Here is a 25212-nt window from a genome sequence, read left to right as displayed (position 1 = left end):
CCTTTGGGATTAAATCAATGTCTCTTAAAGGAGACATTGTGGTTTGCTGCTGGTCCCCTCTGTGCAACTCACGCACAAAACATGGAGTAGGAACCAGACAGTGCGTCTTCCCCAAAAAGCACTGTTCACTGAACTCACAGAATTTCCCCTGTACTCAGCATTGGTGAGATCTCACCTCAAGTACTGTGTTCAGTTTTGGGCACCTCAGTACAGAAAGGACATGGAGGTGCTGGAATGGGTCCAAAGAAGGGCAACAAAGCTTGTGAAGGGCTTGGAGAATACACCTTACAAGGAGAGACTGAAGGAACTGGGGCTGTTTAGTCTGGGGAAAAGGAGTCTGAGGGGAGACCTTATTGCTCTCTTCCAATATCTGAAAGGTGCTTACAGCAAGAGAGGGGCTGGTCTCTTCTCACTGGTGATGGGTGACAGGATGAGGGGAAATGGCCTCAAGTTGCACCAGGATAAGTTTAGGTTGGATATCAGGAAACACTTCTTCACAGAAAGGGTTGTTAAGCACTGGAATAGGCTCCCTAGGGAGGTGGTTGAGTCACCATCCCTGGATGTGTTTAAAAACCATTTGGATGTGGTGCTCAGGGACGTGATTTAGCAGAGGGTTGTTACTTAGGGTAGTATGGTTAGGTTGCAGTTGGACTTGATGATCTTTAAGGTCCTTTCCAACCTGAGCCATTCTATGATTCTAATATCCCAAGTCTGCTCCACCTTGTATGGCTTATCTTTACTTTTAGGAAAGACAAATGCCACGTTTTATGAATACAATCAAATTCAGAATGTCTTCAAGCTAGCATTCCAAAATGACAGTGCATGCTCAGGGAAACTTCTGTCATGGTATCAACTCCTCCTACTTACAATGGAACATTCTTGTTCATGTGATCACAAAAACTATAATAATCAAATTTGATACAAACTGGAAAACAACAGCACTGCTTGCTGGAACTTCAAACTCTCTGTCCGCCCTTGCCCCCCGCCCCGTTCCCTGTATCATTTTAAGATGGCTATTTAGAAAAAACTTCTCCAGAAGAGTGATCCAGCACTGGAACTGGCTGCCTGGGGAGGTGGTGTTCACCGTCCCTAATGGTCATCATCCTGGAAGTGTTCAAGAGATGTATAGATGTGGCACTGAGGGACATCATTTAGTATACAATATTTGTGGTAGCTGGATGGCTGGAGTAGATTATCTTACAGGTCCAACCTTAACAATTATATGATTCTATGATTAGCTACTTATTGGACATCAGTAACAGATTACAATTTAAAAATAAATAAATAAATATATTGGAAAACTTCCAAAAGGAAAAAAATATCTTCAACTGCTTTGCAGCAGCATTTAGACCAAATCCTTGGAAAAAGAAGGGCCTCATCATAGTAGGCCGAAGCCCACAGTTTGAGACTTCTCCTGCAGCAGCTACAAAAACCACTTGCTGAAAGCAGCCGATGCCAATGCAGGCACTGCTTGCTGTGGGACTGGTATAAAACCCTGATGCACGGAGCTATCACATAAACTTTGCAGCATCATTCCTATAAAAGAGAATATTCCGTGAGGGTTTTTTTTAATTAGTCATTTCTAATTTTACAAGAGCAGGACTCCTTTCATAGAGCAGTGGGTTAAATTGCATGCAAAATCTCAGTGTTTCCACTGTTCTCTGAAGAGTCACTCAGCATCTGGCCACGTGGTGGCCTCTGCTGCACACCTGGAATGATTCCCTAAATCAGACAGAATCTTCTAGTGATGTCTCTGAGCTCCACACAGGCCCATTTATGCAAAATTACTACCAGGTCAGATGCCGCAAAGGCTTCAGCGGTGTACAACTACTGTACACAGTATGGAAGAAATGGACTTTAGTACTGCACCTCCAAAGTTCCAGAAATGACAGGGTTTTATTTATTTATTTATTTAGTTAGTTAGTTTGTTTAGGAATGAACTACACAAGTGGCATCTCTGGGTCCAGGTGGTAATGCTGTCCATGCACAGCCAGGCCCACTGAAACAATCTCCCGTGGAGCTGGCTCTCAGAGATAGCTGCTGGTTCTGCATGGAATAAGACCAACAGTGTTGGTGGTGTGTCACATAGCACATACTCACTGACGGCAACTGGGTGTTCAGCATTCATATTGGATGAATCATCTCACATGCTTGCAGCAGAATTCCTGGTGGCCAGTGTGTTTGATGTACAGCTTTAGAGGAAACAAATAGTTTGTACTTTCACCTGCAGCAGCTGATGAAGCACCATACAGTCCATGGGAGTGAAGGGAGAGTTGTCACTGGGGCATTATGGTCTGACAGCCTGGTGATAAACACTGAGTCAGCAGCAGGGCTGGCCAGAAAATGGGGAAAGGCTGGAGAAACTGAATAGGGATCTCCGCTCCAACCTCTGCTCCCTTCTCCTGCTGCAATCTATTGTCCACAGATATCACCATCTGGGTTTCTTCCCTTGTTACCATATACCACAATACATATATCTAGTTCTTCTGCTTCCATGAGGTCATTCAGGCAAATATGACTACAGCCTCTGAGCATTTTTCAGCCCCCTCCTATTTAGAAACCAAATCCTATTCATTAAAACCTAAATCACTAAGCCTGCCAAATTATTATCCCCAGAATATGTGTCCCAGATTCTCCCCAGACTGGACCTCTCTTCCTGCAGCTATATCTTCAGGGACTTACACTAAACAGTTATTATTTTCTGAGGATCTGAAGGATTCTGAATAAACTATTTCAAATAGGAAAAAATATGCAGAGTGCTAAAAATCTTTAAATGGTTTGACAGCTCTGAAAGCACTATGTGAGACTCACATTAGGGAATACCTTTGAAAACTTTGGCTAGTCACCATAACATGTAAAAGAGATTTTTTTTTTTTTTTTTCAATTTTGTAGTGAAAGATACATCTATTGGTGATGCATCAAAATGCTGTAAGTTCGCTGATTAAAAAGAACTTCACATAAACATGCACATTGATATAGTTCTTTCCTTAAGTCACACTTCAGCGTCTCTGCTCATACTGCCTCACACAGCTGCACAGTTGTGTTTAAGAGAAGTATTTTCTCTATATTTTTGGCTAGCTTATATTTGTCTAGTTAAATACTGGAAACAGCTTTGTTTCCAAAGTGAAAATAATAATCGAAGCTCACAGCCATGGCTGTGCACAAGGTCGCCTTTCATCAATAGTTTCATCCTAGGGAACAGCCAATTAAAATAAACCTTTGGCACAGCTGTTCAGGTTGGCTTTCATTATTCCTCAGTACAGCATATGCAATCTGAACATCATATGCATCCATACAAGGAAATCATTTCCTAGTATAATGGCTTTCTTCCATATGCAATTGGTAAATTCAGCATGGCTACCACAGTCTTTTTTGTTTGGTTGGTTCTGGTGTGCATATGTGTATACATATTGTTTTGGAATTCTGCAGCTTAGTAATACTTTTCTTAGTTGAATGAAAAGGGAAACTTCTTGTCTCTGTTGATGTGTATCAGGATCTATATTCTTCATTGCTGATGTAGAACGGCATTTCGTTTTTCTTATTTATTCCACCTCAGTAAATCTGCCTGCTCAGTCCTCACGTTTTGATTTAATTTAATGCCTGCAAGATAAGCCCTGTCATTTGTAATAATTTGTAAACCTTCATCTTTAAAATGCATCCAATCTGTCCTGCAGCCCTGTAAAGTATCTGCTAAACATTTTGTTTGAGCTTGCTCATGGTGTTCTCTGATAAGGGCTGCTGATATGCAATGCAAAGCTGACTTCTTATCTCCATCACCATGGATGTTGCTCCATTTCCAATCAAAAAACTGGGGCAGCAGCCACTCATCTGGGTGCAGAGAAACAAATGTCTGATAAGCGCTGAATCCAACAGCTGGGCAGCATCACTGCCTGAATCAGGCAGGGGACTCACAAAAATAACAATTAAAATATAAAAATGGAATTCCCATACAATTTAGAACAACTTCAGAAATGTAAATAAGACTTTTTTTGTTTATCAGTTGACATATTCATGAAGAACATCAGTTTGTGTAAATCATCTCGACTATACTGAAATATAAAACAGAAAGCCATCCAGTTTGTGACAGGGGTGGGTAGCACAACCAGTAACTATGGAACCCCATTCTTCAACGTGGCTGTGTTAAATGCTTGAACTCAAGGCAGACCTGGCTGTTCCTCAGTTTCTGGGTGGTTTTGCTCCCCAGCATGCCCTTTCAGAGTAAAGAGAGCCCTTTATGCAGACAGCCTGCAGTCCCATCCCTGGTTCCTCAAATTATTTATTCTGTATAACTGCAGTACATCATTAATGATGCCCCCACATTAAAAGTCAGAGCCTGGAAAGCTGTTATTTAAAACTGTGGAAGCAGAGAAAGCCTTAGATGAAAGAATACTTGTGCTAATACCTACCTGCAGATTCCTTCTCCAGAATTTGGCAGTGCAAAGCACAGTGCATGTGAATCTGAATATCCAGCACGAAATACTCAGGATCTTCTATTGTTCAGTATCAGCAATAATAACATTCCTCAAACCCCTATGACTTTAGTTTATTTCATCTCCTTGGACTTTGCATTTCATTTCTGGAAGGAAGAGTTAAAATAATCTGCGATAGCTCTTTGAGTGCTTCAACCTGGCATAGTTGCCTTGCAACCAGTAGATCTAGGACATTCCATATAGGACAGCCATTGCAGTAACTTCAGGTGTGATCTAAAAGGAAAAAGGTCTTGCAAACTGGCAAGCATTTTGGCCATAAAAATTCAAGACAAGAAATCTGGACAGTAAATGAATGCTGTTTTTGAATGATTCAGCTGCACGCTCAGAGAAAGCTGCGACATTTTCCAGGACATCTTCCATTTTACAATGAGAAGAAGCTCATTCCCACCATGAGAGCTGCAGGTAGAAGAGCCCTTTTGCAGAAGTCTGCCACGGCACATAGGCACCTGATGCTGAGCCCATCTGAAAACCTTACTGCATCTCAGCATGCTGGAATATCTGACCCCAAAAGCCCAACAAATCTCACCTCTCTATCAGCATTTCATGGGGACCTCAGCTACTTTGCTACTGAAAGTGGAATTGAGTGTTTCAGCTTTCAGCATTTAATTCCCTGCAAAAAATAGTTGGAAGTTAACTGAATGGGAAAAAAAAAAAGAGTATAATGTGAGAGACCGTGTGTTAGTTTCAAAGATTAAGGAACTGTCAGAAGCAAAGCCTGGAAGCGTTACATAAATACACCTATGTAACATAACAAAGTATGAAATTATCACAGAAAAGCCAGGAAACGGTGATAAAATTAAGAGAGGAAGTTCCCCAGCTTGCATCCGATGAAAACAGCAGATCAACCATATTGACTTGGTAACAGATTTACTGTTCTGCGTGCTGTGCTTTCACTCTTGCCAAATCAAAGGCAAACTATCAACTCATCCTGAACACACATTTTGTTTTGCACAGCTGCTAATGCATACAGAAATTTTGTTTGGTGTTTACTGTCACGAGTTCTAACCGTTTAAAAAGAAACTCATCAATCAGCAGAGAAGAAATCAATGCACTTCTCGAAAATAATCTATGAGCTCAAGGTGGGTTTACAGCCAAGGTATTTAGGACATTAATTACTCAAAAACTACTGTGAGGTGGGTTTCTGCCTACATACACTAATGGCTTTCAGAGTTTAATCTCTCATCAGTGGAACTCCTTTGGTGAAATCCCTAAGGGATTATGTAGTACTGTCTAATCACTTGACAAATTTCATTTACTTGAAACTGAAGCTAGGTTTGAATTATACAAAGTGTGTAGGAGGAATCAAATTCAAAGCAGGAAAACAGAATCTGGACAGGACCAGATTTATCACGATGCTCATATCTGAATTGTTTAACAATAAATGAAACAGTTTCCCCAGAGAAACATATCAGTTGTGTATCTGCTGTATATGCCCATGAGAAACTCAAATTGCTTACAAATGACATACAACATAGCAAGAACCAGGAAAAAAAAAAAAAAAAAAAGTGGAAATGTTAATAATTTTGTATCATCTAACAAAAAGAGACAAAAACTTATTGCTCTGATTTGTACAGCAGGCTGCCACACTACAAACATGATTATTTGGCATAAATTACATGCTGCAGAAACACGTAGATGGATCTGTGCTCTGAAGTTGAGCCCTACGACCCAAAGGCATCACCTGTACCGCCGGGTGAGCGGAGCCCCACTCCTGTGCACTGCCACCTCCCTGCTGCAGAATGGCCACTGCTGGTTCCCCACTAAATAGCTATTCTCAGTGGCTGAACACATCCTGAAGGCTAATGCTGTGAAAGACGTGGCATTATTCTCTGTTATCAATGCACAGGCAGATCTCTACATAAACAAAATCTACCACAGAAGACACCACAGAAAAAGAAAAGGAACTTAAAATGACACGTAGCCCTCAGCAGCAAGCTAGCAACAAGAATGTTGCGTGATGCTGTAATCCCCTGTGTGTTCCATAACCGAGGTACCCTTTGCCAAGCTCCGCTACATGGCTGGTCCCAGGGAAACACTGTGTTACGGCTCTGAGAAGGACACCCAACAAACACACAGCCCCACGCTATCTCCACAACCCAAATTCACCAAAACCTATTGAGTACGCAGCAGCGAGACTTCTTTCGCAAAAAAATCCCTTTTGCTCCATTTAGGAAAGGCTCAGAGCCACCGCATACACAGACAGACAGACAGACAGTCAGACACTCCATCCATCCCTGCACAGAGCAAACGGTGGCAGCGCGGGCTGTTTCACAGCCCTGCTCAAAAGTGACCCAACTGGCCCCATCCCCTCTCAGTGCCCTCAGAAAACAGATTTAAACAGGCTATTGTTCGATCCCCGGGTACCTTTTTTCTCTTGGCTTTGTTCCGCGTTTTCCTCTGCTGCAGTTTCCATGGCTGGCTTCATACCATCCACCAAAAATGCCGCCCCCCGCCCCCCGGCACAGGCGCTTTCCCCTCGCCTCCTTTCCCGCTCCCTATTGACGGCAGCGAAGATGAAGCGCCTCTGTTCTCCCTCCCGCGGATCACAGCCCCTTCCACATCGCCCAGGCTCTTGTCAGCTTCGATCTCGCACCACTCACTGGCCCGCCCGGCGCCGTGCCAGTCGCCGCTCCACCGTACGTCACCACCGGCCCCAGCTATAAGAGAACCCCCGATACCCCTTCCCCACTGTGAGCCGCGGCGAGGGCAGAGGGGGTGAGGAAGAAGGGAGACCCCGGACAGCGTCTGCAAGGGGTGCCCAGGTCGGTGAGCAGCCTTGGGGCTCACTTTCCCGTGGGAGCCGGCCGCCACGCCGTGCATTTTGATTCATCCCACACACCCCCTGCTCTCGCAAAGAATGGGTCAGCAACGAGGGTTTGCCTCCCTGGCTGAGTCCTGCTCACAGAGGGCAAAAGCACATGTGAGTGAGGGATAAGAGTCAGAGCTCCTATGTGTATAAGGAAAATCTATATTCTGACTCAAGAGCAGAATGGATAAAAGAAAACATGAAAAAGACCCAGCAGGCTTGCATGACCTAAGATCTGTGAGCAATACCGTAAAGGATAAAATGTTTAAGGAAACACAGCTGGGGTTTTAAAAGAATGTCTGCTGTTTAAGACCTAAAGCCAAGCATGAAAATCATAGGAGCATAGAATGGCTTGTGTTGGAAGGGTCTACCCAAGCCCCAACCCTTGCCATGGGCAGGGCTGCCCCCCACCAGCTCAGGCTGCCCATGGCCCCATCCAACCTGGCCTTGACCGCCTCCAGGGATGGGGAACCACAGCTTCTCTGAGCAGCTGTGCCAGTGCCTCACCAACCTCTGGGTAAAGGATTTCTGTATAACATCTAACTTAAATCTCCCCTCTTGTCCTATCACCATCTGTCTGTGTAAGTCAGTCTCCCTCCTGCTTATAAGTCTCCTGAAACTCTATGAGGCCATAACGATATCTCCCCAGAGCCTTCCCTTCTTTAGGCTGAACACGTGCAGCTCCCTCAGCATTTCTTCACAGAAGATGTGCTCCAGGCCTCTGATCATCTTTGTGGCCTTCCTCTGGACCCACTCCAACTTCTCGTTTAGTGAACAGATCACTGCCAACAAGCCCAAATTTGATCATTCCCCTACTCCTCTACCTCCAGCAAAGCCAAGAAGTGGAATCAGCACTCCTCAGGCCCATGCAAGTATTATTTAACTTCCAAAACCCAAACCAACATATTCAAGACACTGTACTAAAGCTAATTACCTTGTTCATCACCCTGCTTGTCTCTGGCCTAACAGCATGTCCTGCTGCACAGCACAGCCATGCCCAAGCAAACCCCTTGTTGCAGGCAGGGCAGTGAAGCATCCAAGGAGTAATTTGCTTTGTAATCTGGTGGGTTTAGGTGGTTCACAGCCTCTGCAGCTCATTTGCGGGCTGCGAAGACACTGGGCAGATTCAGCAAATGCTGAAGATGTAAAACCTACAAGCTGCATGTTCCATATAACAGATTCAACCAGGAGAGTGGGAAGAGGGAAGCAGTCCAAAAATTTTTAGCTGCAATTCAGCCTTTTCTGACTGAAGTTCCTACACCCACAATTTTGCTGTGCATTTTTATTTCTATAGATGTTGAGTGACAAGCAGAACAAGCCTCAGACCCAGCCTTGAGAGAAAGTTCCCTTCTTTCAGAAGAAACCAGCACACAATTATCCTTCCTTACCACTGTCACCACAGCAGCAGCTGAGCAGCAATCCCCAAAACAAAGTAATGAGCACAGTGTGTCCCAACCCCGCCAACAAGAGGTCACATGCTTCTCACTTATCTTAAGTAGCATAGAACCAGGACTTGACAACTATCAAGCATTTGCCTAAAAACCTAAATGAAGAGTCTGGGATCAAAGCTTTTATCTCAGCAGAACTCCTTATAAGCAGGATGAATTATTTTGTAGAGGAAGTTTCCTCAGGAACCCACGTGCTGGGCTCCTGCAGGTAACCAAATAAGCAGTATCAGCAGAAAAACCTCACCCCAGGTGCAAAGCTTAATTTTCCAGTCTTCTGTAATGCACACATACCAGTCCACACACATTACAGTCCCTGTCCCAGTACAACCATGTAAAGCTCCTTCATGAAAGCAGCTGAAAGGGAAAACCACATGTGATATCTTTGGCAAGTTGCTTGAACCGTTACTAAAAGTTTTTCAAATTCTGTAGCCAAAAAGGAAAGAACTTCATTAGACTTGGGATAACAGTTATGTAAACCTTTTATAAAGAGTGTTTTTATTCCATTTAGCATCACTAAGATAGAAAATACACAACAAACACAGCCTTACTTGCTGAAAATCATACCAACTTCAGCCATTGGTCAAACCAGTAGACTGTTTCTGACATTGAAATTCCCTTTTTGGAATCATTCAGTCCATCCATCTGCTCTCAGATGTAACAGTCTAAAGGTCATTAAGAAGGTGAGATATAGACTGTCACATATGCGAAGGCTCAAACCTTGCTTCTGACTACTCCACATTACAAAAAGCCTGCTCAAAAACTAATCCAAGTGACAGAATTTTAATACACTTAGCAGTATAAACACACAGAAAATACAAACATCACCTAAATCTTCCTTTCCTTAAACAAAAAATGTTTGGCAGGACTTTCAAATCTGCCTTTGAAGGAAACCTGCTAACAATCTCCTTTTCTCTGTCAGTGAGACCTACACCTTCAAACAACTATACGCTTTCCTGCTGGCAAGCAGATTTTGTTGGGCAGGCTCAAGACTTCAGAGCAGATGTTTTATAAATACAAAACTCTAAAAGGCAAGGACTCTATTTTCCCCTACTTTCTCCCATGATAACCTCTTCCCCTAACAAGCAATGCAGAAGTAAGTGCACAATACCAAAACTAACTTCACAACAGCTCGAACAGAAGACTTCAGAAGTCATCAGTCTAGTCTGTTCAGAAGCATTAATTCTTCAAAATCATCCTCTAAAAGCTTTAGGAGATGCCTGAGTGTAACGCTCTCTCCCACTGCTGACTGCTTTCCTGGTTGCTGGATCACACCATGGGTTTAAGGACTTATCATCTTAAGCCACTTCTTCATCTTCCAGCTCGTCTGATAACAAAGCAGATACAAAGCATACACTACTCAGTGCAAACATGGGTACGAATCTCACGCATCAAATCTTAATTTGAGCCAGCAAATTGTTTCCGCCATCACTCCACCTCTTCATCAGATATGTCCTTTCCATCTGATCAGACTGGGAAACATCAAGTCTATGTCTACGACAATATGGCAAAAGATAATGCCTCAGAGATAGAAATGACAAAAAATTATTTAAAGACTGATACTTAGCAAAAACCTGCTGTACCAACCAGGCTGATTTAGATCGCCAGTGATCAGAAAGGTGGCTCATTACATTTCAAGAGTTCAGCCCCACGTTCCACTAGCAGATCAAAATAAAAATGCCAATGAGAAGGGTAGACCAAGAAGGGGTTCTGCTGCTAAAGCACATGGTTGTGGGGAACATCATTGAGACTCGGGGAAAATAATAGAGAATCCTGGCAGACATAACCCCAGGAAGAACTGCAGACCAAGTGACATTTACTGCAAAATAGCACTAAAGAGGTTTTACTTCATTTCATCTAGTTAAAAAGAAAACAGAAAACACGTAATCACTTTGCTCAGTCAAGTAAAGCAGTACCCATCTCACAAGTTTAAAATTCTGTTCAAAATCCAATTCCATTCAGATGGCAATTCTTTTGAACACCTATCTTTAATGTCACTGAATCTACGTAGTTTACATTCCTGAAGGCCAAGGAACTCTATCATAAGCTACTGAAAATTCTTTAGAAAGTTTAAGATGAGCACATTTTTGCCATTTCTACAGAGACTTTACAGAGCTGTAACAGTGTTCCCATATAGTTCAAGAACAATTCGAGATCATTCTATGAGATCTGAGACTCCAAAGGTAAAATTCAAAGCCTGTCCCTCAGACAAGACTGACGTATTCCAAACAACTTATTTTAAAGGTAACTTGTAGCATACATGTTTTATAAAGCATAGAAGAACATTCAAGAGAAGGAGCAACCACGCAAGCAGTGACTTGGTGCATCTCAGTGTAACTACTTATGTTCAGATCTACTTTTTTTTCAAAGGGAAAATTATTTGAAGTTGAAGGAGAGAAGATTTAGGTTGGATATCAGGGGAAGTTCTTTATCATGAGAGTGGTGAGATGGTGGACAGACTGCCTAGAGAGGTTGTGGATGTCCTGTTTTTGGAAGAGTTCAGGGGCAGGTTGGATGGGGCCCAGGGCAGTCTGATCTAATATTAGACATGGAGGTCGGCAGCCCTGCCTGCGGCAGGGGGGCGGTTGGAGCTTTCGTGATCCTTGAGATCCCTTCCAACCCAAGTCATTCTATGATTCTTTGATTTTGCCTTAACCTTGGTTATGCAAAAGCAATCAAATTTTCCACGTGGATAAAATTAGAGCATGACAACAGGCTTGTAGTTGTACAGTAATTGTGTACCCAGCAAGTACTTAAAAAGAAATAATCTGGGATCCATTCTTCAGCCATATTAGATTACTAGGAAAACAAAATCCTAATTAATGATCTCATGAACAAATAACAGTGAAAAAAACCCTGCACTTTTACCACAGCATAAAATACAGACTACTAAAAAATATGAGTTCGCACTGCAGTTAGGAATTGCAGTCTTGGATTTCTGGACAAGGGCAAAACCAAATGCTTAAGCCTGAAGAGTTATCTTTTCAAGCAAAGGGAATTGCTGAGTTCACAGATGTAGGTGGTCCAGGAGGGTGAGCAGAGCTTAGCAGTATGAAGGTGCCAGTCCTGCAACCTCTTTCCCCCGGCCACATGAAAACCACAGTGATTGCTGCCAAGCAAAACAACTGGCAGCAGGCCCACAAAGTTGATGTTTTGTTGTTGGGTTTCATACATTTCTCTGGCTGGCCTGCTAGCATCCAGCTGGATCGCGGCTTCGGTCCACTGCAGTTTTCACCACTGGAGAGAATCATAGGCAGTAAACAGCCCGAATTTGGAACACAGACAGATGGCTTTATTTGTAACAAAAAGAAAAAAATAAACCATACAGATTGAATAGGTAGTCCTATATAGCTTTTCCAGTATCTAAGGCTTGGACAGCTCTCAAGTCTCAAAAAATGATCAAGTGGCAGAGATGTGAAAGCTACCAAAAGATAAAATCCCAAGAGCCATAATCAAGATTAAAATAAAAGCAAGAGTAGATGACATTCTCAACCAGATGGAAAGTCCATTTCCGCTCATGAAAGGCATGCAACAGAAGTAAATAATTTTGTTAAAAAGCTACATATTATTTCTTTAGCCAAAGTAAAGGCTTAAAAATTCTTTTTTTTTTTTTTTGGGGGGGGGGGGTAGGGGAGATGGGGTGTGTTGGGGGAGAATAAGAACTGGAGGCATTATCTGAAAACAGAATGGGAAAGAAAATTCATAGCCCTGATAGACAGAACACAAGAATATCAACCACACTGAAAACTTTTGAGAAAAAGCAGTAAAAATTTAAACAGACTACATTTGAAATCAACCTGGAAGTAACATCACATCCTGCACTACTCTGGTGTAAGGAAGCAGTACCAAGGCGAAGTCAGAACCATGCCGACAAATTGGAACCATTTAAACAGCAGTTGAAGGAGCTCACAAACAAAGAAATGGAAACGAAATGAAAATATTAAGTGAAAGTAGTAGACATACACAGAGCATAAATAAATATAAAGAAGAGAAAACCTACTTTAACATAATAAAAAGATGATGCAGTTGAAAGGGAAAACTGACTGAATTTCAGGCAAACTTCCTGGTATCAAATGAGCCTCTAAGGGAAGGAATGAAATCTTCTCTCCCCTGGGATTTCTAAAACCAGTAGACAGAAAATGTAATGGATATCCTGAAGAGATGAGAGACTGTTTGCTATAACAGATATTCAAACTGTATTACAGGCTGAGCAAGAATCACCTCATAGCCACTTACATCCCTTGTCGACTGAAAACAAGTGCAGTCACATCCTCACACTTACACATTGACAAGGCTCAGCAGACACCACCTGGGTATGACAAAGACTGTGAAAAAAACAAAAGCAAAGACAACCCAGTATCTCCTCCAGTAGCAGCTGTCACTCAGCAAGCAGCACACAGAGCACCAGCCCTGACAGTTGTCATCATCTTCTCCAGCTCAACAATTTCATGGCAGTACACAGTTTCCTACAAATGTAATGTGTGGCAGGATACAAATCCTTTAAATTTATAATTAGCAAAAACAGGGCTTGAGTTATCCAATCATCTACACATTTGCCATTTGCACAGCAGCAATATCCTTACATACATGACTAATATATAAAGCCTTCCAATAGTGCTTCAAACAGTTCTCCATCATTTAAAGGCCTAGGTTCTTAATTTCGGCACACGCTCCACCTTTTTTTTGTGCTGTCACTTTCATGACAGAGGAGATTCTCAGCTGTCATTCTTGCTTCTCCATCCCTTTGCCGTGAGCCATGATTTCATAAGCAGGAATGCTGCAGTGCAGAGGGAAACTGATAATGCTCGCATTCTTTGTCTTCTCTCCCTTAATTCTGTACCTTGAAGACAGCCCAACGTACTTTGCTTTTACTATGAATCATCTCCTCCAATACTACTAGCAAATTCTGCTGCCATCACAGAAAACTTAAACAAATTCCTTAATTCTTGGACATACTGAAATAGCATCCTAGGTGCTTTTGTCACACTTGCTTAGCATATCTACATCAGTGCCTCCACTGCTTGTAGAAGAGCTACTTCCACTATAATTGTGTGAGGCAGCACAAGTGTCACTACAATGCACTCCTGCCTACATGGCTGCTTATTCTCAAAACATGTGAAAGTTTGAGACAGGATCCATACTGAGAGAATTTTTCTCTCATTATCTATAAATAAATCTAAACTTTGCTGAGTTCAGTCTTGACAAAAAACTTACTCTTCCGCAGCACAAAGTTAGATTCAATCAGATAATCCTGTGTTAAATTCACATCCAGTTCTGATTTTGAAAACTGCCCTCCCACTCTTCGCATAGACCTGAGCATCCCACCTACAATCTCTCATCTATTCAGTGCTCGTTTTGTTCTTCAGTCCTGGCCTCAGTCCAGCCTTTTCAAAAAGCGTGGAAAAAGCAGGGAAGTATAAAGAAACACAAAACCCACCTGCTCCCCAAGAAGAAACCAGAGGCACTCATTATAAAAGGTACCCCATGTTGAAGGGGCTTGGGGAGAGACAGGGATGAAGATGTCTCCTGAATTTCCTGAGGGATATTGTGCACGAACCCTATGTACGTGTATATGTTGAAAGCTTACATGTGAGTACACATGTACACAAGGAAAACATATATATGATTATGCATATTTATAGTGAGCAGAAAACCTCATCAGCATAACTGAATCATAACATAGACTAAAAACTGATTTAGACAGTCATGCCATACTGCTGAGCATCATCACACTTCTCCAGTCTCTTCCAGTTAAAGGCTTCAGACCACTGATGGATGTCCCTCGTCCCCCATTGCACTGCCTTGCTTTTGTTGCTTCAGAAAGAGGGAGAGAAGCAGAGGGGACTGAGTAATCCCAAATCTGTCTGGAGTTGACAGAGAGCTGAAGCAAGCAGTGAGGGCACTGTGACTGAGCTCTTCACCTCAGCATATCAGGCTAAGCCTGGTCCTACTAACACTGGTCTAAGTTGCTCAATTCTTCAAGACTCACTCATGGATTGTGCGGCAGTTGTGTGACAACATATTAGGAAAGCCCATCTGATCCAGCAGTCAGTCATAATGTTGACATAAAAGAGAGCATTAAAATAATGACTGGTACAAGATATTGAAATTCAGTGTCTAAAGTTTCAGTGCTCTGTAAATCACCATTACTGTAGCTATGCCACCGCTACTAAATACTCCTATTCCAGTGTAATTAAACTGTACTTTGGGAAAGATCCTGGTCTGGTTACGTTTGCAGCCATGGACAGCCTGTTGAATTGCAAATATATTTTCTGTTCACATACAAGACACTAGTCATGAAACCCTCAGTTAAGACACCAACTAAAGGGCTCCCAATTAACGCCCATATTCTTTGCAAGTGCAGATATCCTCATTAGGAAAGCGGCAGGATGTTAACAAGTTCCACTTCAAGGGCACCCAATTAACTCGTCTGCTAAATATGTGCCAGGCAACTCCAACCAGCCCAGACTTCCCAGTTCCCTCTTTCTAGCAGCACCAACTGGGAGCCTGGTCATGTACAAAGGAAGGCCTCTTTCTGTGCTCCACAATGCCTTGGTGGCTGCTGGTGGGCAACAAACAGCAGCCCCTCAAGTGTTTAACAGGCCTCTCGCCGATGCACACAGAAAGTTAAGTACGTATCCAGGGAGCTCAGCGTAATTAAAAAAACCCACCCTTCACTTTATGAACAGCAAAGGACTTAACCTGCCAACAAGGAGCATGTTTGGGGCTCTGTCTGGATCATGTCACGCCTTCATTTTGCTGAATCGCAGTGGTGGGTGATCCTGCATACAAAGCAAGCTCCAAGACAAAAGCGCTATAGGGTGAGCTAAGGACAAAGTAGCAGCTTTCAGCCAAATTCCCAGAGAGGCTGTCAAGCAAAACCCCTTCGCCAAGGCAGGATTATTCCCTACTGTATACATTTCCAACACTTTGTCTCGCCTGCAGCCATCCTGCAGCCCTGACCTGAAAAGCTCACCCCAAAGGAGCTCTGCTTGGTGGCTTGGCCAGCCAGCGGTGGCCTTACACAGCCATACTCCCTCTGTGGCCCACAGAGAAGCAGCTTCTCCAAAATCAGTCAGAGCTGGATCCCTGCCTCCCAGTCCTTCTGTTCCACTGCATCAGGCCCTTCCAAAAGCCACCCAGACTTTCTTCCAAGTGATCCTAACCTGACATTAACATCCTTGTTTTCCAGTTTCTTTCCAAACATGACATTCACTTGTTTTAAACAGCTCAAAGCTATCACTTCCACAGGTTGTCACACATCAGAATGACACTAATTCAGCATCTAGCATTCTTGACCTGTTTCTAGCATCATTTCCAACTCACTTTACTTTCCTTCTCTAGGCTTCAGCACATCTGTAAAACAGTCTCTCTGCACTTAGTGCTTCTGAAGTGTAAATACTAAGTATCATCATCATATGCCTGCTTTGGAGACCTCTGTGTTCATGATACAAAACGTCACTTGAGTATTTTTGCTCTCAACAGTACTACAGAGACATTGTGTGTCTCTCTGTCACCACTTCTGTTTCCTTAAGTACCATCATCTTCCCCACTGCTCTGCACCATTCGGAGAAGTAAAGGATGAGAGCATAGGCAAATGGAGATGTGATGGATATACTGAAAAGAATATAAGTATACATTAAAAGATGGAGAAAGGCACAAGACAGAAACAACACAGGCAAGCCTAGGAATAAGATGCAATCACTGTTCTATAGGATGAGAAACTGTATCAAAAAATGTGCTATGAGAAGTGTGTGTTGACCATCCTGCAGGTGACTGAAGGGAGGTTGCTCGACATGGGGCAGTGGTCTCCTCACTGCAGGTCACAGACTTGCCCACAGCCTGCTAAAAAAGACCTCCACTTCTTAGACCTAACCAAAATCATCTAGTCCCATCTACATGTTCACAAGTAGTACAGGTAAGAAACCGAAGACCAATCACTGCATTAAAAGTATTTCCGAGGGAATAATTCCAGCCACGGTCCTCAGCAATATTTAAACTAATTGTGTCTTTGATTGTAGTAGATACTTCTACTGCAAATGAAACATCACCAAATTGCAAATGCAATCAAAAGCCCATTTTCTTAGTTTAACTCAACATTAATACATGGCAGGTTTGTAGAGCCAAACCAACAGCTAGAGCTAAAATCTCATTGCCATTTCAAACCGTCTCCAAGCAAATATCATAGCAACATCACCAGAACCTCAAGATCATTTAATCCTAAGTTCTCTACAATAAACCAACACCAACGCCTGTCAGAAAGAAAACAGAAAATGTAGTCTTTCTGGGTAAAGTGAGCATGCCCCCAGCTCTGGACGAACAGGGTCAGACTCCTGAACCAAAATGTGAGACTCAAAGCTCTCGTAACAACTTGAAGGAGGAGGAAAAAGGAAAGGCTAGGCTTTCACATACATCATGAAGTGTTTTAAATGAGCAATGCCCGTACGTTTTCCACATAGGCCAAACAGTGATGGATGCATTTCTCTTCACGCGAGCAGGCTGCCGAGGCGAGGCTGCCCGGCAGGGTAGAGCAGGAGAGGGCAGGGGGCAGCCGGCGCCCATGGGAACCTGCCCGGCCCCCGGGCTGCGGGCCTTCACGGGTGACTGGGCTCGTCAGCCCCATTCAGCCCCGCACACAATGAGGCACGGCCGCGCGCCCGCAGCGCAGGCCTCCCCTGGCCCCCCTGCTTTTATCGTCTTTCATATCTCTGTGATGACACGGCTGAAAGGGCTTCTAATGGGAAATGTGCTTCGAATTAGCATATTTCCCTCTCCGTACAATGGAGGCATTAAGCTGCTGCGTTTTGAAAGTCTAAACAAAAGCAGCCCAGGCTGTTTTTAGCAACGCTGTTTGAAGTTCTATCCCCTCCTCCTTTCCTGGTTTGCAAGCACAAATTTAACAAATTTCCACTCTTTCTGAAAAGAAGGAACTGCAGAGGATAAAATCTTTCAAATAATTATATATCAATATTCTTCAATGAAAAAAAAAAGAAAGAAAGAAAGAAAGAAAGAAAAAAGGTCACTCCTTGAGCACTGCAAAGAGCAACATCTTCTCCATGCAGTGTTTTCACCAAAGCATGCGCTGGAGGTATCCTCCAGGAGGTCTGCCTGGCTGCTCCAAGTGCTGCAGCAGACCCTGCTGTCAAGGATCTCGAGGCCAACAAACACAAGCACAGCCCAGCATAAAGCCACATGGGCTTCTGCACCTACAGTCCAATTCCCCCTGTAGCACAGCATGCTGCTGAAAATACCAGTTTTCAATGAGAAATTTAACTGCTACAATCTAGAGGGAAACAAAGCCACCCCACATCCTGGGATTATCCTTTGGCTCAATGTGAGGTTTACAGACAGCAGACCTGAATTGCAAAACACACACCCCTTTACAAACTGGCTTCAAACTAGAAAATCAGTACTCATCTACAGGAAGAAGCAGGGCAGGGAGAAGAAGATGAAAATGACACTAATTCAGCACAGTGCAAAGTACTCGGGTATCAAAACATCTTTGGGAGACAACTTCCAAGAGAAGAGATTCACTTCAGCTCCCTGTTTTGAGCTGTAATTGCTCATTAGTACAGCTGGGCAAATAGGCAGCCAGTCAGTGGCTTTTTCGGTAGAGAAGAGGTATGGTTGCCTTCCTCCTCTCCTATGTTAAACAGAATGTTCTCTAGGAGGAAGACATAAAATTACAGATTACATGGATTTCTTTTTTCCCTAAGATTTCCAAGGTATTTATGTAATCTTCTATATATGGCACAGCTAAGAACAAGAATCACGCTCCCTAACAACATGAGATTACAGCAGAAAAGCAGAATGCCACTGTGCAGCTTGCAAGTGAGGTGGATCTGAAAATTGTTCAGTAAAATGAGCCTGCTAAGCCTGAGATGCAGCCTTTAGAAAAGGCCTCATAGAAGAAATGTCTGCTTGGTTCATACCCTTATCCTGTCCCTTGCTGAGGATCAGGATCCATCTGCACTCCTTGCTTCCTGCAGTGGCAATACTCAAGACATGCTCCAGATGAGCAGCTTTTTCTCAGGGATACATGTGCCAAGGGGACCCACAGCACCATACTCCCTCCAGTTTGGTACTAACAATGGCTTTTGAAAGCCCCCCACTGCCTGATAGGAGCAGTTCCTACCAGTTCCATTTCTTAATTCCAGAAGAAACAAACAGCTTTTGCATTATCTCTAGTAGATGCATGTTCGCTTTAAACAATGTTTGCTGCGCTCAAGGGCACAAACGACTGGATTGAGACTTTCTGATCTAAGAGGTAACAGAAACCTAGCTGCAGACCTCTTTATTTGGCACTATTTCTCCACTGCCACCTGTGAATTGCCTCTAAGTGCTGGAAAAACATTTTTCTGCAACTTGGCATCAAAATGGCGGACAGGACGGCCTCAGTTTGCCACAGAAAGGCCTCATATCAAAGCAAAAGGAGGAAGGATTTATGACAGCTTTTAGAGGCCTTTATCCAGTCATTAACAGATGCATTATAGTGGTAAAGCAATCTATGCTGGAAAATTAATGGGTTTTCTCACTCATACGAAGACAAGCAGATCTTTAGTTTGTAAGCACTTTTTTGGAATGGATCCTCTCAAAAGTGTTGTTCAATCAACTGCTGTGATAGCTTGGCACAGAATTAAATAAAAGAGATTTCAGCTCTGTTTACAAATGGATGTTCTTGCACTAAAACAATTATTGTAGGTCACAAAAAGGTAGCATGAGAAGTACCTGCTAAGAAGTCCAGTGAACTCAGAAACAAGATTTTAGGCTTCTTAGGGATAGGGTGTATTAACTGAAACCTTAGGTAGAACAGTATCTTATCTTGGAATTCAGATCAAGAAAAGAAAAGATTGAGGAAAAAAAAGCATCCAATGATATGAAGACATTAAATCTCACATGCAGAATTTATCTTCAAATTATTGGAGAAGAAAATGCAGAGAAGTGAAAGGAGTCATAACGGGGTAAAACAGTACATTTTGTATTGCAAATGCTTCAAAGGGACTTGACCACAATACCACAATCCTTTACCAACCAAGGATATATTCTCAAATTCCAGTTTTACTTCATACTCACTAGATTCAGGCACACGATAAATATACCGCACATGCTGCCATCTGCTGTGGCATGCTGGCACCGGACAGCACCCTACAAACAATGGCACCACTCTTCCTTTCAGAAAGCCCCAGAAAGAGTGCTCTGTATTCTCATGTGATGGGATGGGTTTTTACAGGTCAGATCACTACAGGCTATTGAACCCTGATATCACTGCCACCAAAGGTTCCCTTGCTTTTTCTCAGACTTCAACAGGTATGATATCTAAGCTAAAATAAAACCATGCTCACTGCATTCACTTCGGCATCATGAGTCACTATCTTGCAAAAGTATCTTCTCACCTCCACACTGAGTAAGTGCTATTAACTTCTCCAGTATCCCACCTACTGTTATTTTCTTCTATGCAAGTGAACAACATCCAAGTATCTCAGAATATGCTTCACGCTTCAGCTTGCAGTGAGAAGAGAAAGCCATAGAAAATGTTCAGGACATGATATGCCTGCTCCTCTAAGCAGAAATAGTTTCTGGTCTTCTATATTAATCTCATATAAAAGCAACCTCCCTAACTACTGGCAATCAAAAAAAGATTGATTTGCCACAAAGTGAGATGAGTCCCTCATGTCTTTCTTCCCTTCCTTCTAACTTAGCATAGTAAAATTGACTTCCTAAATTGTTACTATTTTTTACTGCCTTCTAAACACTTCCCTGACTGGGGGAATCTACTGAAGGTATCAAGTTAAGACAGAGGTGATCTTAAGTCTTTTCAGGATACGGTAAAAATTCGCTAGTCTGTAATTTCTGTTCTGAATGCAAGAGCCCGACTACTCAGCCAGATACATACTTGTATCTCAAAGCATCCTGGACTCTCAAGGCTATTCAGGGACAGAGAGGTCCCAGATGCAGAAGCTGATCCCAAACTGGCGAGGGGAGAAATATTCTGTACCCTACTGTAGGGTGCCTTCCTCATAGAAATGTAACTCTGAGGTTTAAGAACTCCAGAAACATTCAAGTGCCTGCATCTTCAAAGCACACAAACCATTCTCTCTCTAAAAAACTTACTCTATTTCCTATCTATGACATAACCATAATGTCACATTACCATGCATGCTGATTAAATTTCAATCTAACTTCCAAGTATTTCAAAGAAAAATGGTTCTGGAATTCCTACGTACAGACACACACACACAAAAAACCATTAACCCAAGATAATAACAACCAAACAAGATGCCCTTCAGAACTGAAGTCAATTGTAATTCTCCCACAGTTTTGAAGAATCTGGTGTAATGTTGGACATGCTAGTCCATAATGGTAGTTGTTGTTCAAGACTTCTCCTGAGGACCCAAAATACATATTACCAATACATTTAGTGTCCCCACTTTTCATCTCTACAAGCTGAATTGCCATTATGGATATCCTGTGCAAGTAAGAAGGGACCCTTGGAAGGTAGCACATTGGAAGGTAAGCAGATAAACAGAACTGCTACAGAGAGAGAAAAGAAAAAGCAGTTATTTTATTTCCATCTGAAAATTTTTGTAATTTCTTCCACCCAACTTGTCATTTTCTTTTTGAAAAGCCTTTGGTTCTCAGTGCAGGTGTAAATCCTAAATTTAGAGATGTGGGGGAAGAAGTTCTATACCTCAACAGTAGGCACTGGAGAAGGAATTTCTACCTCCGTCTCTCCTTTGGACCACATTTCAGCCTGAATTTTAAACTTTTATTGCCATCTAGAATAGATTATACACATCTAAGTGATGGAGATTATAAAGGAAAGCATGTTTTAGCTCAGAAACATACCACTGCAACACAGTGCTGCAAAATGAAGTACATAAACCAAATAGACTGTCTTTTTGTGTTTGCTGAGATACTTCACAAATATAAAAGAGGTGTATCTTTAATTCAAAAACCAGGCCAGAATGTTTCCTTTCAGAGGCAATGAAACTACTTTATTGATATTTGACGGTGTGTACCTAGATTTCTGAATGGACTGTTTAAACTACAGAGGTCAGGTGATATAACGAATCTTTAAACATACCAAATTACTTGTGTAATCCACCTTACACATACTGCATTTTCAGGAGCACAAAAACCATGTTCGGGTTATTCCCGAGGAATATTTCAGTGATATTTCACTCGGTTTTTAACTAAAATGTTTCTTTCTTTTACATATTGATCTTAAAACTTTATGAAAGTCTAAGTTTTTCATCCCAGTTAGATTTCAACCCAATACATCAGATGTGGGGGCAGTCACCAGTACTCAATGGCACAGACTAGTGATTCATAAAAACAATGAAGGTGCTTCACTTCTCTCTTGGCAAGGAGGACCTCTTCAGCATTTCTCTCTAACAAAACTATCAACCAGGCACTGGAGTGAGCAACACAGGTTACATTTCTACCTTATACCAAGCTTTTACCAAGTTTCTTAATAGATTTTGTATTGTTTTCTATGTTTATGTTCTGCAACAGCAGAAGCACAAACCAACTTTCAGCTAGAACAGCAGCATCTCTTATCTCACCAGTTTCTTTTGTAACATTCCTTTTTGGAGGAAGATTTACAGAGGCACAACAAAATACAGTTTTAAAAGTGAAATGGTTAAGAATGATAGTGCAATTTAGGAAGCAGGGATAGGTATTCTGGGATGAGCATAGGGAGCTGCTAAGCTGTGTAGGGATGGGGTCAGGAAAGCCAAGGCCCACCTAGAACTGAACTTGGCAAGGGGTGCCAAGAAGAGTAAGACCTCTAGAAGAAGGTCAACCAGAAAAATTAAGTCCAAGAAGGTATAGATCCCCCTAGTGAGTAACACAGGCAGGCTAGTAACAGCGGACAAGGAAAAGGCTGAAGTACTCAACATCATTTTTGTCTCAGTCTTAACTGACAACTGCTTTTCACGTACTCCACAAAAAGATGGATCAGAAGGAGGGACTAAGAAAGCAATGACCCTCCCACTGTGAGGACCAGGTTCATGACAGCCTGAGGAATCTGAAGATCCACAGATTCATGGGTTCTGATAAGATGCACCCCAGAGTCCTGAGGGAATTGGCTGATGTAGTCACCAAGCCACTCTTGATGATATTTGAAAAGTCATGGTAGTGAGGTGAAGTCCCTGGTGACTGGAAAAAAAGGCACTGTCTCATTTATTTTTAAGAAGGGTAGCAAAAACAACCCAGGAACTAATGACCTGTCAGCCTCTCCTTTGTGCTGGGGAAGATCACGGAACAGATCCTTCTGGAAGCTATGCTAAATGGAACAAAGAGAGGTGATGCAAGACAACCAGCATGGCTTCACCAAGGGCAGGTCCTGTCTGACCAAACTAGTGGCCTTCTTTGATGACATAACTACATCTGTGGACTAGGGAAGAGTCACTGATGTCATCTATCTGGACTTCAGAAGGGCCTTTGACACGATTCACACAACATCCTTCTCTCCTAATTAGAAGGATAAAGATTTGATGGGTAGACCATTAGGTGGACAAGGAACTGGTTGTGAGATCATACCCAGACAGCGCTTATCAGTGGCTCAATGTCCAGTTGGAGATCAGTGGCAAGTGACATCCCTCAGGGATAAGTAGTGGAACAGATGCACTTTAGTATCTTCAGCAACAATGTTGACTGTGGGATCGAGTGCGCTCTCAGCAAGTCTGCGGATAACAACAAGCTGTGTGGTGAGGTTAACACACCTGAGGGATGGGATGCCATCCAGAGAGACCAAGACAAGCTCAAGCAGTGGGCCCCGGTGAACCTCATGAGCTTCAACAAAGCCAAGTGCAAGGTCTTGCCCTGGGTCACAGCAACCTCCACTATCAATACAAGCTGAGGGATATAAGGATGGAGCATAGCTCTGCTGAAAAGAACTTGTGGGTACTGGTGGATGGCAGATTGGACATGAGCCAGCACTGTGCTCTCACTGCCCAGAACGCCAACCGTATTCTGGGCTGCATCAGAGGAAGCATGGCCAGCAGGTCGAAGGAGGTGACCCTGCCCCTCTCTGTGCTGATAAGATCTCACCTTGATGTCTCTGCATCCAGATGTGGAGTCCCTAGTACAGGAGAGACTAGGTCCTGTTGAGGTGTGTTCAGAGGAGAGACACAAAAATGATTCAAGGGATGGAACTCCTCCCCTGTGAAGACAGGCTGAAAGTGAGACTGTTCAGCCTGGAGATGGCTCCGGGGAGACCTGATAGTGGCGTTTTAGTATCTAAAGCAGGGGAGCTATAAGAAAAAAGAGGACAGACTTGTTAGCAGGGTCTGTTGTGATAAGACAAGGCGAAATGGTTTCAAACTAAAAGACAGGAGATTTAGATGGCATATAAGGAAGAAGTTTTTCTACAATAAGAGTGGTGAGGCACTGTCCCTGTTCCTGGAGACATCCAAGGTCAGGCTGGATGGGGCTCAGAGCACCTGATCTAGCTGCAGGTATCATCTCTGTCCACTGCATGGGAGTTGGACTAGATGGCCCTTAAAAGGTCCCTTCCAAATCAAACCTCTCTATAAGTCTATGAAATACTCACGCAGCAGGTACAGCTAGAGTCTATGATATTACATTTGAACACTGGTAATTACCAAATACTTACTCATTAGTGTCTTTCTGGGAGTCTGCTTAAGTTTTGTGGGTTGTTTTTTGCCTTCAAAATACCAAAGATTTGCTATTATATTATGTGCCCTAAATTGTGTGTCTCTATGACAAGTTCTACTGACAGTCGTATTTTTCCCACTCAGATTTTCACATAGTTTGAATGCACACAGTATGAGAATCCTCTGCCTCCACCTTCCCTGCACCATATTACACAGTGTCCATTTGTTTCAGATAATAAAAAGTGTTAGTGGATTCTGAAGCCACTAAAAAAAAGGTAACCAGCATATGGGAGTGGTGGGAAATTTCATCTACCATGGGAAATGATTCTCAGCTTCAGAGATAAGTGATTAACAGGAGATAAGCTTTAAATATTATAACTGTAGGATAAGTTGGAATTTTCTTTCAAGTTATACAGAAGAACTGGGGCCACTGCCCTTGCAGAAAACTGCAAGAAACCTGATGGTTTTTTTTTTTATTGGCTTTTTTTTTTTTTTTTTTTTAAATAGGCAGATGGCCCAAGCTTCACATATAGACCTACCCACACAAAACATAGGTGCTGGTATGTTATACGTAGGTAGAAGGATTTTTCTCAACACTTTCCAGGCAACTAGTACATCCAAGAGATGAAATGGCAGGATAAGAGAGGAAAAAAAAAAAAGGAAAAAGAAGAGCAAAGCACAGTATACAGAAGACATGTTAACAGCACTCTAGTCCAGAGTATACAAAACCATAACTTTCTGAGCAGATGGTGTATGCAAAAGATACCTCAACGTGGGAAATCAGGTTACCATACTGATTACTATTTCTGAACAATAAATTAGTGATTAAAGTGAGCATGAGATGGTGAGCA

General features: G+C 42.6%; 1 protein-coding gene across 6 annotated transcripts in view; it reads right to left on the bottom strand.

Moving 5' to 3' along the window:
• Window positions 1-25212, bottom strand: part of GPM6B (glycoprotein M6B) — a 107794-nt gene that overhangs the window by 23647 nt on the left and 58935 nt on the right. For 2 of the 6 annotated variants that reach the window (XM_010726393.4, XM_085211991.1), the window contains exon 1: window positions 4407-4467. The exons of 3 other annotated variants lie outside the window; for them this stretch is intronic. In XM_010726393.4, the coding sequence (XP_010724695.1) occupies window positions 4407-4452 (46 nt within the window). In that variant the 5' untranslated portion in view covers window positions 4453-4467. Of the gene's footprint in view, window positions 1-4406; window positions 4468-6854; window positions 6931-25212 lie in introns of those variants that run through there. One more of the 6 variants, XM_010726405.4, reaches the window with a different exon arrangement.

The sequence above is a fragment of the Meleagris gallopavo genome, chromosome 1 (assembly GCF_905368555.1).
Source record: "Meleagris gallopavo chromosome 1, MGAL_WU_HG_1.1, whole genome shotgun sequence".
NCBI lineage: Eukaryota > Metazoa > Chordata > Aves > Galliformes > Phasianidae > Meleagris > Meleagris gallopavo.
The sequence above is the reverse complement of the archived record's forward strand: the minus strand, read 5'-3'. Positions and strand labels throughout refer to the sequence as shown.